The 16,771-nt window shown below is 45.2% G+C and overlaps 2 protein-coding genes across 2 annotated transcripts in view; both read left to right on the top strand.

Moving 5' to 3' along the window:
* KIAA0232 overlaps nt 1-16,771 on the top strand; it is a 237,712-nt gene that overhangs the window by 162,639 nt on the left and 58,302 nt on the right. The gene's annotated exons all lie outside the window — the stretch shown is intronic.
* SORCS2 (sortilin related VPS10 domain containing receptor 2) overlaps nt 1-16,771 on the top strand; it is a gene marked incomplete at its 5' end in the record, with an annotated part of 122,366 nt that overhangs the window by 56,337 nt on the left and 49,258 nt on the right. Inside the window, one exon of the mRNA XM_081325247.1 lies at nt 12,170-12,272. Coding sequence (XP_081181373.1) covers nt 12,170-12,272 — 103 coding nt within the window. The remainder of the gene's footprint in view (nt 1-12,169; nt 12,273-16,771) is intronic.

Raw genomic sequence — 16,771 nt, forward strand, 5'->3', positions numbered from 1 at the left:
TTAATCCTTCTAAGAGGGCCTTTTGCGGTGATGTCATATTTTTGGCCAAAATTTTTGTTTTTTGTACATTAACCTTAAATCCAGAAACCTTCCCATATTGTGTTATTATCTCCATCAGGTCCACAACAGAATTCTCTGGCTGGGTCACTGTAACAACCAGATCGTCTGCGAATGCTCTCAATCTGTAGTCCTGATCTCCAATTTGAATCCCCTTAATTTTTTCCGAATTCCGAATTTTAACCAATAATATCTCTAATGTCAACACAAATAACAAGGGCGATAACGGACACCCTTGCCTTGTGCCCTTCTCAATATTACATGCTTCTGTCAAGCTATTATTAACTATAATTCGGGCAGTTTGTTTTTGATATAATGCCCTAATCGGTTGTAAAAAATTTTCCCCAAAATCCATTTTTTCTAAAACTTTCAACAAAAATTTCCAATTCAATTGATCAAAAGCTTTTTCAGCATCTAAAAAAATTAGCACCGCAGCAATCTGGTTGTTCCTTTCCAAAAACTCTAACACATCAACTATATGCCTCACATTATTTTTCATTTGCCTACCACTAATAAACCCCGTTTGATCCCCATGAATCACCTGTTGCAGAACCCTCATCAGTCTATTAGCCAAAACCTTAGCAAATATCTTGTAATCCGTGTTTAAAAGCGATATCGGTCTATAATTTTTAACTTGAGTAGCATCTTGGTCTTCCTTCGGAATCAAAGAAATAAAAGCAGTTCTCCAAGACGGTGGCACCTTTCCCCCCCTCTGAATTGTCTGGAACAGTTCCTTTAACGGTTTTATCATTTCTAATTGTAAATTTTTGTAATAGGCCGCAGTGAAGCCATCCGTACCTGGTGCTTTATCCACCTTCAATTCCTTAATTGCTGTAAAAATTTCTTCTTCTGTGATCAGTTGATTAATCCCTTCTTTTTGTACTTGCGTAAGAACCGGGATGCTAGCATTTTCCAGATATATATCAATGTCTTTTTCATTAATTTTCTCCTTAGCATATAATTTAGAATAAAAATCCACAAAAGCGTCCTTGATAAGGTCCTGTTGAAACACAACCCTTCCTTTATGCTCAATCTTGTCTATATTAGAAGCCCTTTGTTTTTTCCTCAATCTATAAGCTAACCATCTACCTGGTTTATTAGCGTTGCAAAAAGTATTATGCCTGGCAAACCGCAGATTGGTTGCCACTTGGTCAGCCATTAATTTATCAAATTGTCCTCTTAACAATTTAATAGCCTCCTTAGTCTTCACATCCTCTGAGTTCAAAATCAAAGCCTTTTCTTTTTCCTTTATTTCGTTCTCCAGTTCTTTCCTCCTAGCTTCCACAACACGTCTATGTCTGTTATTCATATATATCAACACCCCTCTCATGTATGCCTTGCTAGCATCCCACACCATATCCATAGAGGTACCTTTGTTCATATTAGTTACAAAAAAATCCTTCATCCGCTGTTTGCATTCTTCCACATTTCTCTGATTTCTAAACAAATTCTCATTTACGCGCCACGAGCGCCTATCTCTTTTCTCCTTATCAATCTCTAACCAAACTGGACTATGATCAGAGATAGTTCTTGCACAAATCTTCACCTTTTTAGTCCTCAAAAAAAAGTCATTAGTCACCAAAATAAAATCAATCCTCGAAAAAGATTGATGTCTATCAGAATAAAAAGTATAATCCTTTTCCCGCAAGTGTCTCTCACGCCAAATATCTCGCAATTCCAAGTCATCCTTCATTTCAAAAAAAGATTTAGGCAGTCTAGCATGACTTGGAATGCGCTTAAAAGCTCCAGCCTTATCCATCTGTACATCCAAAACACCATTCCAGTCCCCCATAAAAATAAAAGATTTATAATCCAACTGGGTAAGTTTTGTATGAAGTAAACTAAAAAAGTCAGCCTATTGTTGTTGTTGATTAGGGGCATACAGTCCAACTAAAAGCGTCTTTTTGCCTTCTAGCAACAAATCTATCAATACGTATCTTCCATGCTTGTCTGCTTCAATTAAGTCCGCTGTTATGGCACTTTTAACATAAACAACCACTCCATTTTTCTTATTCATTGCAGAGGCAACAAAGTGCGTGCCCAGTCTTGAGTTCAATAAAAACTTTTGGTCCATAGCCCTAATATGCGTTTCTTGCAAACATATAACATCTATCTTGAATTGTTTTAAATATTGAAAAACTTTCTTTCTCTTCTGTGGTGAATTTAGTCCATTAACATTCCAAGTCAAAAATTTAGTTGCCATGCATATCCTCCCAAAGCTCTTAATTAAACCTTAATTAAGTTTTATATCTATAAATGACTCAAAACCTCACCATAATCAATACTGAGATAAATGGCAGTGGATTACAGTACTGGTTCAAATCCACACTTCATCTTGGAGTCCTTTAGATAACATGGCGGTGATCGTTAGGGAGACCTTATGTCCGCGGGAGACCACCGTTCCTCAGATAGTCGGGTGTGAGATTTTATGAGATTTGGCTCTGGGACGCAGTTGGGCTTGCTTCTCGTGTACATTTCGCCTAGTCGCGTAGCGGCAGCCCTGCCCGAGCTGCTCGATGTCCTCTCAGGGTTGGTGGTTGAGTTCCCCAAACTTATAGTTTTGGGAGACGTCAACCTACCATCCCTGGGAGGTTCATCTGAGCTTGCTCGGGAGTTCATGGCTTCCATGACGGCCATGGACCTGACGCAGGTAATTTCTGAGCCAACTCATGAGGGAGGCCACACCCTTGACCTGATTTTCTTATCTGGACGGTGGTTGGATGATCTTGGTGGGGGCTTTCCATTTATTATGCCCCTGTCATGGACCGATCATCACCTCCTGCGGCTGGTCTTCCATTTTGCCACCCCCCGCCGTGGAGGTACGGAGCCAACTAGATGGTACCGCCCCAGACGCCTAATGGATCCTGAGAGATTCCAAGCGGCGCTGGGGTCTCCACCTGCCTCCATTGCTCACAGCTCGGCGGATGCCTTAGTGGAAGCCTGGGAAAGGGCAGCCACTGAGGCACTCGACCGGGTTGTACCCTTGCGGCCCCTGACCCGGCGCAGATCCCAGCGAGCTCCATGGTTCTCCGCGGAGCTCCGGGAGATGAAGCGTCGGAAACGGGGCCTAGAGAGCTGCTGGAGGTCCAGCCGATCTGAACCCGACCGATTGCGGTTAAGAACCTACATTAGGTCTTATCTCGCTGCGATGAGGGAGGCGAGGTGTAATTACTTCTCCACCCTCATCGCGTCCGCAGATAATCGCCCGGCCGCCTTGTTTAGGGTGACTCGCTCCCTTCTTAATCAGGAGGTGAGGGAGGATCCCTTACAGGGTCGTGCCGAGGAGTTTGGTCAACATCTGTCGGATAAAATCGCTCGGATTCGGACCGGTTTGGACTCCAGCTGGGCAGAGTCTGACGATCAGGACACGGGCGGTCTTGTCAATGTTATCTGGGAGGAGTTTGATTCTGTGACCCCTGATGAAGTGGACAGGATTATGGGGAAGCTGAGTTCCACCACATGTTTATTGGACCCGTGCCCTTCTTGGCTGGTTTATGCAGCTAGGGAGAGGACACGAGGCTGGCTCCAGGCGGTTATATCTGCTTCTTTGAGTGAGGGTTATTTCCCCACCGTCTTGAAGGAGGCGGTGGTGAGACCTCTCCTCAAGAAGCCTGCCTTGGACCCAGCTGTATTGAACAACTTTCGTCCAGTCTCCAACCTTCGCTTTCTTGCGAAGGTTGTTGAGAGTGTGGTGGCGCATCAGCTCCCTCTGGTCCTGGATGAAGCGGATTATCTGGACCCTTACCAATCGGGTTTCAGGCCCGGGCACAGCACGGAGACGGCATTGGTCGCTCTGGTGAATGATCTCTGGAGGGCTCGGGATAGGGGGTATTCCTCTGTCCTAGTCCTATTAGACCTCTCGGCGGCTTTCGATACCATCGACCATGGTATCCTGCTGCAGCGTCTCAGGGGATTGGGAGTGGGAGGCACGGTTTTTCAGTGGTTCTCCTCCTATCTCCTGGGACGCTCGCAGTCGGTGTTGGCAGGGGGGCAGAGGTCGACCCCTAGGACTCTCGCTTGTGGAGTTCCTCAGGGGTCGGTCCTCTCGCCTCTCCTGTTCAACATCTATATGAAACCGCTGGGTGAGATCATTCGTGGTTTTGGAGTTGGGTATCATCAATATGCTGATGATACCCAACTTTTTATTTCGACCCCAAACCACCCCAGTGATGCCCTCGCTGTGATGTCCCGTTGCCTGGAGGTGGTTCGGGTCTGGATGGGAAGGAACAGACTTCAACTCAACCCTGACAAGACTGAGTGGCTGTACATTCCGGCTTCCCGAGACACCTGGGATGTTCCACCTCTTTCTATGGGGGGTGAGCTTTTACCCCCTGTGGATAGGGCTCGCAACTTGGGAGTCCTCCTAGATTCACGACTCACTTTGGAGGATCACATAGTGGCCGTGACTAGGGGGGCTTTTGCCCAGGTTCGCCTGGTGCGCCAGTTGCGGCCCTATCTGGACCGGGAGGCCTTGTGTACGGTCACTCATGCGCTCGTGACCTCTCGCCTAGACTACTGTAACGCTCTCTACATGGGACTTCCCTTGAAGACTACTCGGAGGCTCCAACTGGTACAGAATGCGGCCGCGAGAGTTGTCTTGGGAGTTTCCCGGTACTCCCATGTTACACCTTTGCTCCGTGAGCTGCATTGGTTACCAGTTGTCTTCCGGGTAAGGTTCAAGGTTTTGGTTATGATCTTTAAGTCCCTACATGGCATGGGTCCGCGATACCTCGAGGACCACCTGCTGCTGGCGTCGACTCCCCTCCGCCCTGTGCGCGCCCACAGAGAGGGCCTCCTCAGGGTGCCTCCTGTCAAGGAATGTCGACTGGTGGCCCCCAGGGGGAGGGCCTTCTCTGTGGGTGCTCCGGCGTTATGGAACCAACTGCCGGTTGAGCTCCGGATGGCATCAGACCTCCGATCCTTCCGTCGCGGGTTGAAGACCCATTTATTTGAACTAGCGGGTCTGGCCTGATGGGGGTACTTGGGTTTTTTATAGGTTTGTTTTATTATTCTGGTTTTAACTTGGGCATTAATTTAATTATCTTTTAATGTTTGTACTGTTGTTTATATTTATGCCCTGTGAACCGCCCTGAGTCCCTTTGGGAGAAGGGCGGTATAAAAATCTCAATAAATCTAAATCTAAATCTAAAGCCAATCACTGTGCCCGAATCCAATTCATATCGCAGGATTTTAATTATAATAAAATGTACTGTAATTCCCTAAAGAAAGAAGGGACACAAATCTGATATCAAACACAACAATTTTTAAGAGCTGTGGGAAAGTCTTTACTAGACGAGATACTGCATGTTGCATGCAATTGTCTTTCAGTCTCCAGGTTCAAGTCATCACTTGTGGTTATAATGGCAATTCAGGCAACATGTGTTCAACAGTGATAAAGATGGAATTGTGAGTTTAAGATGGAATTGTGAGTTTTCTAGCATTTGCAAGAGAGAAACTGAGGAATAGAAAAGCAATTGACCTCAACATATTTTGGATGGAGAGAGCATGTAGAAATTCTGCAACCCAAAATATTGATTTAGGATAATGGAAAATTAGGTTTAAGTCCTCACATAACCCTAAAGTTCACCAAATGACTTTAGGTAGCTATGCTTTCCAGCCCAAGTTAAATCACAGGACTGGTTGATTAAAATGAAGGATGAACTGCATTTACATAGTCCAAAAAAAGATGGGAAATACAATAACATAATGAAATGTTCGTGCAGTGAATTTCAGATCAATGGATGACATTTTGGGGAATAATTGATCATTTAAATAAAAAGCTTCACTTGTAGTGCTGAGGAAGAAGAAGAGGAGGAGTAGAGTAGTAATTTTATGTAGGCAATTTCAGTATAAACAATAATATTCAGTAACAGAGATGAATTAACTTAATCATCTTTCCTTAGGGCTGTAATAGGTGCTCCCAAATGTGTTTCTGATGTAATCCTGAAGTTGGAAGCAGGCTTGCCAAGCATTAAAACTCAGGCATGGTCCAGAATATTAACAGTTATTTCAAATCTCAGAAGATTACATCTACTGTTGTTAATGGGTAACTATAAAGACAGTTGCTAATAGGTTTGCAAACAAAAACTCATTACTTATGTTTCACACTATATAATATATAAGCCAACTGGGACTTGAAGATGCCATGGAGATGGTTAATGAAAAGATAGCCAATATAAAACACTGGAAAGGCCTGGCCCAAGCCCCATACTGCCAGTACATCAGATTTCGGTAGTTGATTAAATGATATATTTTGGACTTGGACGTACCTTCCTTGATCCAATCCATGCTCATATGAATTAAATAATAAAAAGCAACTTTAGTTTATTTCAAGGAAAGTGAAAGCTGTACTTTTATGTATATTAGATTTCATCAATTATCATTATAATATTGGACAAATAAAAAATATCCATTTTATTGAAATCAAAGGACTCTCTTTGGCATTATAGAGAAGGCACTTTTCAAATATGATAGTTCCGTTTAATTCAGCTTATTCTTGTCAGTATTTTTCCTTCACATCTCTTTGGGAAAACATACAAGAACCCCAAACCTGAATTATTAGGATGATTAAAATTTCAAATATCTGAAAGCAATGATTGGAGATCGTGGTCTTGATGGAATACTATTAAAAAGTAATTAAGGTAATTAGTACATTTATAAAATCTTGGGACTAAGCACAGAAATTCTTTCTTGTGAAACTGAGAAGTTATTTTTCTGGCATTTGTACCTGGTGTATTTTAAAAATGGCAAAATAGTTTTCAAACAGATTTATATCTCTTTGGACTATATAAACCTTCAAAGGCTGGGCAGGGATAGGGGCCTCCAGTATAAGAGGCCCCTGGTTAATTTTTTAGTTAATTTTTTTGTGGGGTTATGGAGGGGGGAGGGATTTCGTGGTTGGATGGAAATAGGGGGGAGTCCACCAACTGTTGTTCAGGCCAGGTCCGGGATTGATCACGCAGGGCGGGAGCTGGGGTTGGTTGCCTCCGGGGCTCCGGAGCGGGTCATGGGATTACCTATTCCTACGACGTTAGGGAATGGCAGCAGGTGTACGAACAGAGGGCCGTATCAACATCTGGGAGTGCGTCTCCGCTATCTCCAAGCGGTGAGGCGCTCCGACCCTCTGGTTTCGGCCTGAGGCTCCGGGAGCGAGGATGAGCAGCCACCTGAGCTGGTGTACTTGAATGCCAGGTCCGTTGTCAATAAGGCTCCTCTCATCCGGGATCTGGTTGGGGGTGAGCATGCGGACCTGGCTTGCATTACAGAGACCTGGTTGGGCCCAGAGGGTGGTATCCCTCTGGTTGATCTTTGCCCACCAGGTTTCTGGGTGCTTCACCGGCCTCGGGCTCAGGGTAGGGGCGAGGGAGTGGCGGTAGTTATGAGGGAGACCCTGTGTCCGCAGGAGGCCACCGTTGTCCAAATAGCCAGGTGTGAGTCCCTCCTCCTGAGATGTGGCCCTAGGGCGCAATTGGGCTTGCTGCTGGTGTACCTTTCGCCTAGTCGCGCAGCAGCAGCCCTGCCTGAACTTCTCGATATCCTCTCGGGGCTGGTGATTGAGTTCCCCAAATTTATGGTTTCGGGTGACTTCAATCTACCATCCCTGGGAGGATCATCTGAGTTAGCTCGGCAGTTCATGGCTTCCATGACGGCCATGGACCTGACGCAAGTAATTCAGGGCCCGACTCATGTGGGGGGCCACACGCTTGATTTGGTTTTTCTATCTGGACGGTGGTTAGATGATCTTGGTGGGGGTTCTACAATTGTTATGCCCCTGTCATGGACCGATGATCATTTCCTGCGGCTGGTCTTCCGTATTGCCACTCCCCATCGTGGGCCTGTTGAACCAACGAGATGGTTCCGCCCCAGGCGCTTAATGGACCCTGAGAGGTTCCAGGCAGCACTGGGGTCCCCACCTGCCTCCTTTGCTCACAGCTCGGCAGATGCCTTAGTGGAAGCCTGGGAAAAGGCAGCCATGGAGGCACTTGACCGAGTTGTACCCTTGCGGCCCCTGACCCGGTGCAGATCCCAGTGGGCTCCATGGTTTTCTGCGGAGCTCCAGGAGATGAAGCGTTGGAGACGGGGCGTAGAGAGCTGTTGGAGATCCAGCCGGTCTGAATCCGACCGATCGCGACTAAGATCCTTTACTAGGTCTTATCTCGCGGCGATGATGGCGAGGTCTAATTACTTCGCTACCCTCATCGCGTCCGCAGATAACCGCCCGGCCGCCATGTTTAGGGTGACCCGCTCCCTCCTTAATCAGGAGGTGAGGGAGGAGCCCTTGCAGGGTCGTGCCGAGGAGTTTAGTCAACATCTGTCAGACAAAATCGCTCGGATTCGGACCGGTTTGGACTCCGACTGGGCAGAGTCTGATGATCAGGACATGGGTGGTCTTGTCGATGTTATCTGGGAGGAGTTCGATCCTGTGACTCCGGAGGAAGTGGACAGGATTATGGGGAAGCTGAGCTCCACCACATGTTTATTGGACCCGTGTCCCTCCTGGCTGGTTTATGCAGCTCGGGAGGGGACACGAGGCTGGCTCCAGGCGATGATATCTGCATCTTTGAGTGAGGGTAGTTTCCCCGCCGTCTTGAAGGAGGTGGTGGTGAGACCTCTCCTCAAGAAGCCTGTCTTGGACCCAGCTGTATTAAACAACTTTCGTCCGGTCTCCAACCTTCGCTTTCTTGCGAAGGTTGTTGAGAGCATGGTGGCGCATCAGCTCCCTTTGGTCCTGGAGGAAGCTGACTATCTAGACCCGTACCAATCGGGTTTCAGGCCCGGGTACAGCACGGAGACGGCATTGGTCGCTCTGGTGAATGATCTCTGGAGGGCCCGGGACAGGGGATGTTCCTCTGTCCTAGTCCTATTAGACCTCTCAGCGGCTTTTGATACCACGACCATGGTATCCTGCTGCGGCGTCTCAGGGGATTGGGAGTGGGAGGCACGGTCCTTCAGTGGTTCTCCTACCTCCTGGGACGTTCGCAGTCGGTGTTGGCAGGGGGACAGAGGTCGACCTCGAGGCCTCTCGTTTGCGGAGTTCCTCAGGGGTCGGTCCTCTTGCCTCTCCTGTTCAACATCTATATGAAGCCTCTGGGTGAGATTGTTCGTGGTTTTGGAGTTGGGTATCATCAGTATGCTGATGATACCCAGCTTTTTATTTCGACCCCAAACCACCCCAGTGATGCCCTCGACGTGATGTCCCGTTGCCTGGAGGCGGTCCGGGTCTGGATGGGGAGGAACAGGCTTCGGCTCAACCCTGACAAGACTGAGTGGCTGTGCGTGCCGGCATCTCGGGAAACTCAGATCATTCCATCTCTTACTATGGGGGGTGAGTTATTACCCCCCGTAGATAGGGCTCGCAACTTGGGAGTCCTCCTAGATTCACAGCTTCCTTTAGAAGATTATATAGTAACTGTGACTAGGGGGGCCTTCGCCCAGGTTCGCCTGGTGCGCCAGTTGCGGCCCTATCTAGACCGGGATGCCTTGCGTACAGTCACTCATGCGCTCATGACCTCTCGGATAGACTACTGCAACGCTCTCTACATGGGGCTGCCCTTGAGGACCACTCGGAGGCTCCAACTGGTGCAGAATGCAGCCGCGCGAGTTGTGTTGGGGGTCTCCCGATACTCCCATGTTACACCTCTGCTCCGTGACCTGCATTGGCTTCCAGTTGCCTTCCGGGTGAGATTCAAGGTGCTGGTAATGACCTACAAAGCCCTACATGGCATGGGTCCAGAGTACCTTAGAGAGCACCTGCGGCTGGCATCAACTTCCCTCCGCCCAGTGCTCTCCCACAGAGAGGGCCTCCTCAGGGTGCCACCGGTCAGAGAATGCCGACTGGTGGCCCCCAGGGGGAGGGCGTTCTCTGTGGGTGCGCCTGACCTGTGGAACCGTTTACCGGTTGAGCTCCGGATGGCTCCCGACCTTCGCTCCTTCTGACGTGATCTAAAAACCTATTTGTTTGAACAAGCCGGCCTGGTCTGATGGGTTTGGGTTTTAATTATTGTTTTTAAGTAATTTATTTATTGTATTTGGGCACTATGGTTTAATCTGTTTTTAATTTTGGTATTTATTGCCCTGTTCACCGCCCTGAGTCCTTCGGGAGAAAGGCGGTATACAAATTAAATTAAAAAAAAAAGTAGATGTGTGTATTTAACTTTAAAGAATACAATTACAAGTAGTCCTCAACCACAATTGGGACCACAGCTAGAATTACTAAACAAAGCATCATATGACTGTGACAGGTTTATCAACTCACTTCTGCTTTGGTCATTAAGAGAATCATCATATGACTGGAACGTAATGCTTTTACTTCCACATTCCAATTGAAAAGCATACAAATGGTGATCACATGGATATGCACCAGTTGCAGAGCAGCTGAATAGCATTGATCACAGGATGCTGTGACAATTATAAATGCAAGGATTGGTCAGAAAATTGGGGTGGGGGGGATGGGCAGGTTAATACAATCATAACTAAATGGTTGTTTAAAGGAGGTATTCTGTAAGTTAGAACTACCGGTATGTATTATATTAAGATGTCATACAGTATTTAAACATACTGATGATATACAGATAATCCTTGAGGTACAACAAGCCGTTTAATGAACATTCAAAATTAGACACCCCTTCAAAAGCTACATATGACCCATTCAAAGTTATGATGGCTGCAGCCGGCCTGTGGTTATTCACCTTTATGGTCCACCTCCGGATCACTGCAGCCCCCTCCTGCCTCTCCCCCATCCCATCCCACCAGAAACCTGCAGTACTTGGGTCTCCTCCCCACACTTACCTTCTGAAGCTCTCCAGTCCTCACATTGTACAAGGAGGGTACGCCATGTGTCCTTGGGGCCTGAGGCCAGCAATCCAAATGTGGCCACCATTTTGTCCTGCTTGCTTCTGGGAAAGAACAAAATGGTAACTGCCAAAGAAATTACTTCATTTTGCTGCCTCAGAGAGGTCTGCACAGTGCTACAGAAGCTTCTAAATCAGGGGTCCCCAACCCCCAGTCCATGGACCAGTACCGGTCCGCATCATGCCAGCAACCGGTCCTCACAAACAAGGAAAGCCCCATCCGTGGGATGCAGGCAGCACACAAAACCACGCCCCCTCCAGTCCGTGGAAAAACCTCTCTCCACGGAACCGGTCCCTGGTGCCCAAAAGGTTAGGGACCTCTGTTCTAAATGATGGAAAAAGCTTCTGCAGCACTGTGCAGACCTTGTTAAGGTATCAGAACAAAGTTAATTGTCTCCGGGCTGTGCGACAGCAACCTGAATATGTCTCACCCATTTGTGGCAGGGGGCAAAATGGCAGCTGCCAGACAAGCTGCTTCATTCTGCTGCCTTAGAGAGGTTGCACAGTGCTGCAGAATCTTCTGAATGCTGCAGAAAGCTTCTACAGCACTACACATAGCTTGCTAAAGCAGCAAAATGGAGTAGGTTGTCCCCAGGCCGTGCAGCAGCAACTCGAATGGGGTTGCCCTTTTGTGGGCAGGACCAAACGGCGACCACTTTTGGAATTGTGCCATGCAAAAAAGAAAGTCATCCCAGCATTCAGAAAGGTAAGTAAGGAGAAAGTTGTTTTGCTTGGTGGGATGGGAATGAGACCTGAGGCCTGACAGGACCCAGTGGGAGTGGGGAAAGGCCTGTTGGGACCCAAGGCAAGGGAAGTGGAACATGGGACATTTCAGGGATGGAGGAGTCATTGAGAGGGCCAGGACAGGAGGCCTGCACCTATACTAGGCCTCCTATGGCCTCCCCTACTCAGGAGGCATCCCACACTCTACTTAACAACCCACACATTTGTTTTACATTTCATTGGGGAGAGCAGGGATGCAGGGTTGTTACTTGACACATTTCACCTAACGGTTGCCAGGATGCGATGGTTGCAACCTTCAAATTCCCCATAAGTGGCAGGCTCTGTTACAGTCATATCTGGAGGACTACCTGTACCCTGTGGTAATATTTTATGCTGGTGCAATGGTATAATGCTATTATTACATGAAAAGTAAGAATAAATTGTCATGTTCTGTTTAATCTTGGTGTGGCTGTTTCAGAAATTAAAAGTATTCCACCGACTCTGCTAAAAACAGTGTTTTTTCTTTGTTAACTTTGTAGCCTGATTGCCATCTTCATCTTCATCTGCGCTGGCCAGATAATCCATATGTGTCAGGGATGGTTCATACTAAGGATACAGCACCAGGACTCATAATGGGGGCAGGTAAAAAAAAGAGATAACTTAGTATTTTTCTTCTGGTGTTTTTCAGTCTACATAATGATACATAATGATGCAATTTTGTTTAAAATTGCCTATCTCTAATAGCTACTGGTTTCAATTCCATCCTATCTGCTTGTTTCTGTTTGGGTGTGAAATCTAATCCACAGAGGGAAATAACCAGGAACAGTTTTCCCTCTCTCTTTTTGTCTTTACCTTTTTCTGTAGATACTGCTATACCAGATGCAATCACCATAATATTATTTCTGACGTGTGTCAGAAATGTATGATCTCTAAATTTTGTTTACCTAGCAAGGAAAAGCACCAACAATAAAAGCTATGTATAATAGATAGAAATGGAACATTTGAGGAAGCCAACTAGTGGTATCTGAAATACTGTATTCCCCTCTCTTCCTCAGATAATATGTTCAGGACGTTGCCTTCTGAAAGAGCCTCTAGCAAAGTCAGAGGGCTCCAGACACTTTATGAAGCTTCTTGACCTTCCTCTCTCATTTAGGAGCTAAAGGGACAAAGTGTCATTCCAATTGCATAGGAGTTAAATTGAGGATAAGAAGGGGGTCATTTCAGATGGAAATTGGACTGATTAAAGAAGAAATAGGGGCAAAATCAGCCACATTCTGTGTTATATTTCACCGCTACAGGTAATCCTGTTTAATGACCGCTTCTTCAGAAACCACTCAAAGTTACAAAGGTGCTGAACAAGTAGTACTTATGGCCAGTCCTCAAAGTTCTAATTCAGGGGTCTTCAAACTTGGCCCCTTTATGACTTGTGGACTTCAACTCCCAGAATTCCTCAGCCAGCGTGCCTGGCTGAGGAATTCTGGGAGCTGAAGTCCACAAGTCATAAAAGGGCCAAGTTTGAAGACCCCTTTTCTAATTGATGCAGTCACATGGTTGCAATCTGAGTGCTTGTACTTACGATGGTTGCAGCGTCCCACCTCATATGATTGCCATTTGCAACCTTTTCTGCCAGCTTCTCACAAGCAAAATCAATGGGGAATCTGAAGGTCACAAGTTGCTCTAATAAGTCGCTTGCACCCACTTTCAGCCAGCAACAGACATATAAGCTTGCTGATAAGACAGTGTTTAAAAAGCACAAGTGAGAATGTTTTTCTGAATTGTACACTTACTGCCCAATCCAATTTAGATTCACTACTCTTTCTTTCTCTGGAATGAAACCAACAGTATACCTCCAGCAGCCGCTAGAATTAGAATCATATTAGGCATTTAAGCTGCCAGTCATCACCTCCATTTCCAAGTTTATTCATCTCAGAATCCTCTTGAATGATTTTACTGCCTATCTGTGCCCTCCCTTTTTTGTGAGAACTGATTTTATCTAAACTAAATCCCTACACTTAGTTCCTTGTCAGCAAAGCAAGTATAAATTGTTTCGTCTGCATGGGAACATTGGAACATGAAAGCTTAGCAAGAAGTAATTGTTAAATGCAGGCTCAGTACAAGGATATGTGTGGTTTATAAGCTACAGGTTGCATTTTAAATGTACAGATTAATTCTAGCATTTAGGCCTTCATATTACGTTTACGTTTATGTTTTATTTAATTTGTATACCGCCCTTCTCCCTAGGGACTCAGGGCGGTTCACAGGGCATATATAAATAACAATACAATACAATACAAAAGTTAAAAAAAGATTAAATCAGTGCCCAGTTAAAAACAATAATACTATTCTAAAACAACAATTTAAAACCCAAATCCCCCGTCAGGCCAGACCAGCTAATTCAAATAAATATTAGATACACACATTTTCTCCCTGTAGAACACAGTATTGTTTCTGACTTCATGTGTCCTTAGAAATATTACTGGTTCTAGAGATGAGTCATTGAAACCAGTTACTTCACTTTGCACCTAGCACAGATGTTCACTATGTGCAACCTTAACAACACTTCCAAGTCCACATTGTTTCATGAATAAGAATGGGAAACTATGAATGACTGTGTGTAAGGGGAAAAGCTGCTTGGTATTTTGGAGCTGAATAATTAAAAAAAACCTAGTGGAATGTCATCTGGCAGTCAGCACAAATGAAAGCTGCCATAGCCTAGGCCAGGGGTAGGCAACCTTGGCTCTTTTATGACTCGTGGACTTCAACTCCCAGAATTCCTGAGTCAGCTATGTTGAAGTCCACGAGTCATAAAAGAGCCAAGGTTGCCTACCCCTGGCCTAGACCTATCTTTCAAACACATCCACTTCCTAGTGCACTTAAAAACTAAATATCTGACATACAAATGCTACAGTGTACAGGAAATGTATAAATTGCCTTGCATACCTATTTGCTTCCAGCTTCCAGAACAGAGTACCAGATCCATCATCTATAGCCAGGCTATATACTTCAACTGCATTTGTTCTGGCTCACTTGAGACAAATGTTCAACTGATAGAATTAAACCAGCAATCAGGAGATTGAATTCCCCACTTAAATAGACAAATCAATAGAGCTAGATCAGATTTCAAGAAAGATCTATTAAAAGATAGACCATAGAAACAGACCACTTATCACCTGCAGCTTACAGTTCAAACCCCTCAAACATTATTAATAAGCTACAATCCATACTGGATAATAACACCATACTTTCTCAAGCATTGGGTGTGCAGACAACAATCCATACTGGATAATAACACCATACTTTCTCAAGCATTGGGTGTGCAGACAACCATCCAACCTGCAATAAATTATCATAAGCAACAAGAAAAGCACAGAATAGTAATATCAACATATGAACCATCTACATTACAGCACTGTCATAGGCCCTAACAAGTACACACCCAAGATTAGAACCACCTTTGCATGATGTTCTAATGTGATACATGCCAGCAATGTTGCTCTGGATTACTCATAGCACAAAGAAGACAAACTTTGTGTAAAAAAAATTAACGGTCACAAGTTTGACATTAGGACTCAAAATAAGGTCAAAGTAATGTGTGAGCATCTCAACCTCCTAGAGCACTCCATAGCAGATCTCAAAAGCTTTTGGAAAACAGAACCACTGAACGAGAAATAGTTGAACTCACATGAAAAGGTTTCAGACAATCTCAGATTTCAACAAGCACAATAAGGTTTTTAACACATTATAATTGTTAATTGTTAATTGCACTCTCTCACACATGTAAACTGCATCTATATAGCCACCTTCTCTTTCCTCTTTCCCACTTCACCGCAGTTTAAATCCTACATCAGTCTAGCCATGCTGTTCATCTGATAAAGTGAGCTGCAGCTCATGGTCACTTCTGCCATCTCACCAGAGATAGATGGAATACGTAGAAGAAGCAAAATGGGACAACTCACCCCGGCCGACTCACCCAGGCTGTCTTAAGGTGGCTGACTCGCCCCGGAACACCTCACCCCCGGACATAACACCTCGCCCCGGGATAACTCAATAGAGGGACAAGTAGAATTGCAGCTCACCCTAGTCTTGAGGTCTTCTAACTTGAGAAGGTTTAAACCTAAAGCAAGACAAGGCCCACTGCAATTCTACTTGTTCCTCTCTTGAGTTATCCTGCATTGAATTGTCCCATGGCGAGTTGTCCAGTGGCAAGCTGTCTGTGGCAAGTTGTCTGTGTTGAGTCAGTCAGGGTGAGACAGCAGGGCAAGCCAGCTATGCCGAGTGATCCTAGACCCTAGAGAAGACCTCTGGCTGTGTGTCTCCAAGTTCAGCAGCGTTTAGTCATTTCAGAGTGACAGCTGTTGTGAAGAATATGAGAAAGGAGTTGGACCTTTTTTCTGCTGGGTCTGGAGAAGAAGGGGGAATGACAAAATTGATTCAAATACCAAGGAATGAAATCAGACCAGGAAAATAAAGAGAAGCAGTTTTTTCAACTAATGAGTGTTACGTTAAAAATGAAATTAAGGAATAGGTGGCTGAAGCAGAAGGAACATAAAGCAGCGAATCACTTGAAAGCAAGTTGCAAGGTAGTTTTGATCTAGGTACCTTAGAGGATATCTGAGCCATATCAGAATAAATAGAACTAGTAATTCCTGATAGTTTTGATGGTGTTGAAGATTCTGATGACAGAAAAAAATCACAGTAGAATAAGTCCTGGTATGCACTATAACACAATGTTGAGTCTAGTGAGAGTATTGGTGATGCCTGTTTTCTTGGGTACTTACAATGTGGCAGATCACGTAAGCATAGAACGTGGGAACTTCTCAAAATGTGGTTATGTTAGGGTTTGTCACTACCCAGCCATGAAATTTGCATGCTTTCTTGGAAAGGTAGCATCACTTAATTTAATTTATGTAGTATGGCTGTATTGCTGTTAGATTAAAGTGAAATATCTTTATATGTCCTGCCTTTTAAGTTGTTGGATAAAAATGGAGGACAAGGAAAAAGGATACAGTAAATACCATAAAATAAAAACATCAATATGTAACCCTGCTGTTAGGGGCTAGCTGTCATCCGTGCCATCAAGAACAAGTCCCACATCATTCTTTGGTGAGGGTTATAATTGGGCCAGTTGTGGCTTTAGGACA

Source organism: Vipera berus (genome assembly GCF_964194415.1).
Source record: "Vipera berus genome assembly, chromosome: 3".
Taxonomy (NCBI): domain Eukaryota; kingdom Metazoa; phylum Chordata; class Lepidosauria; order Squamata; family Viperidae; genus Vipera; species Vipera berus.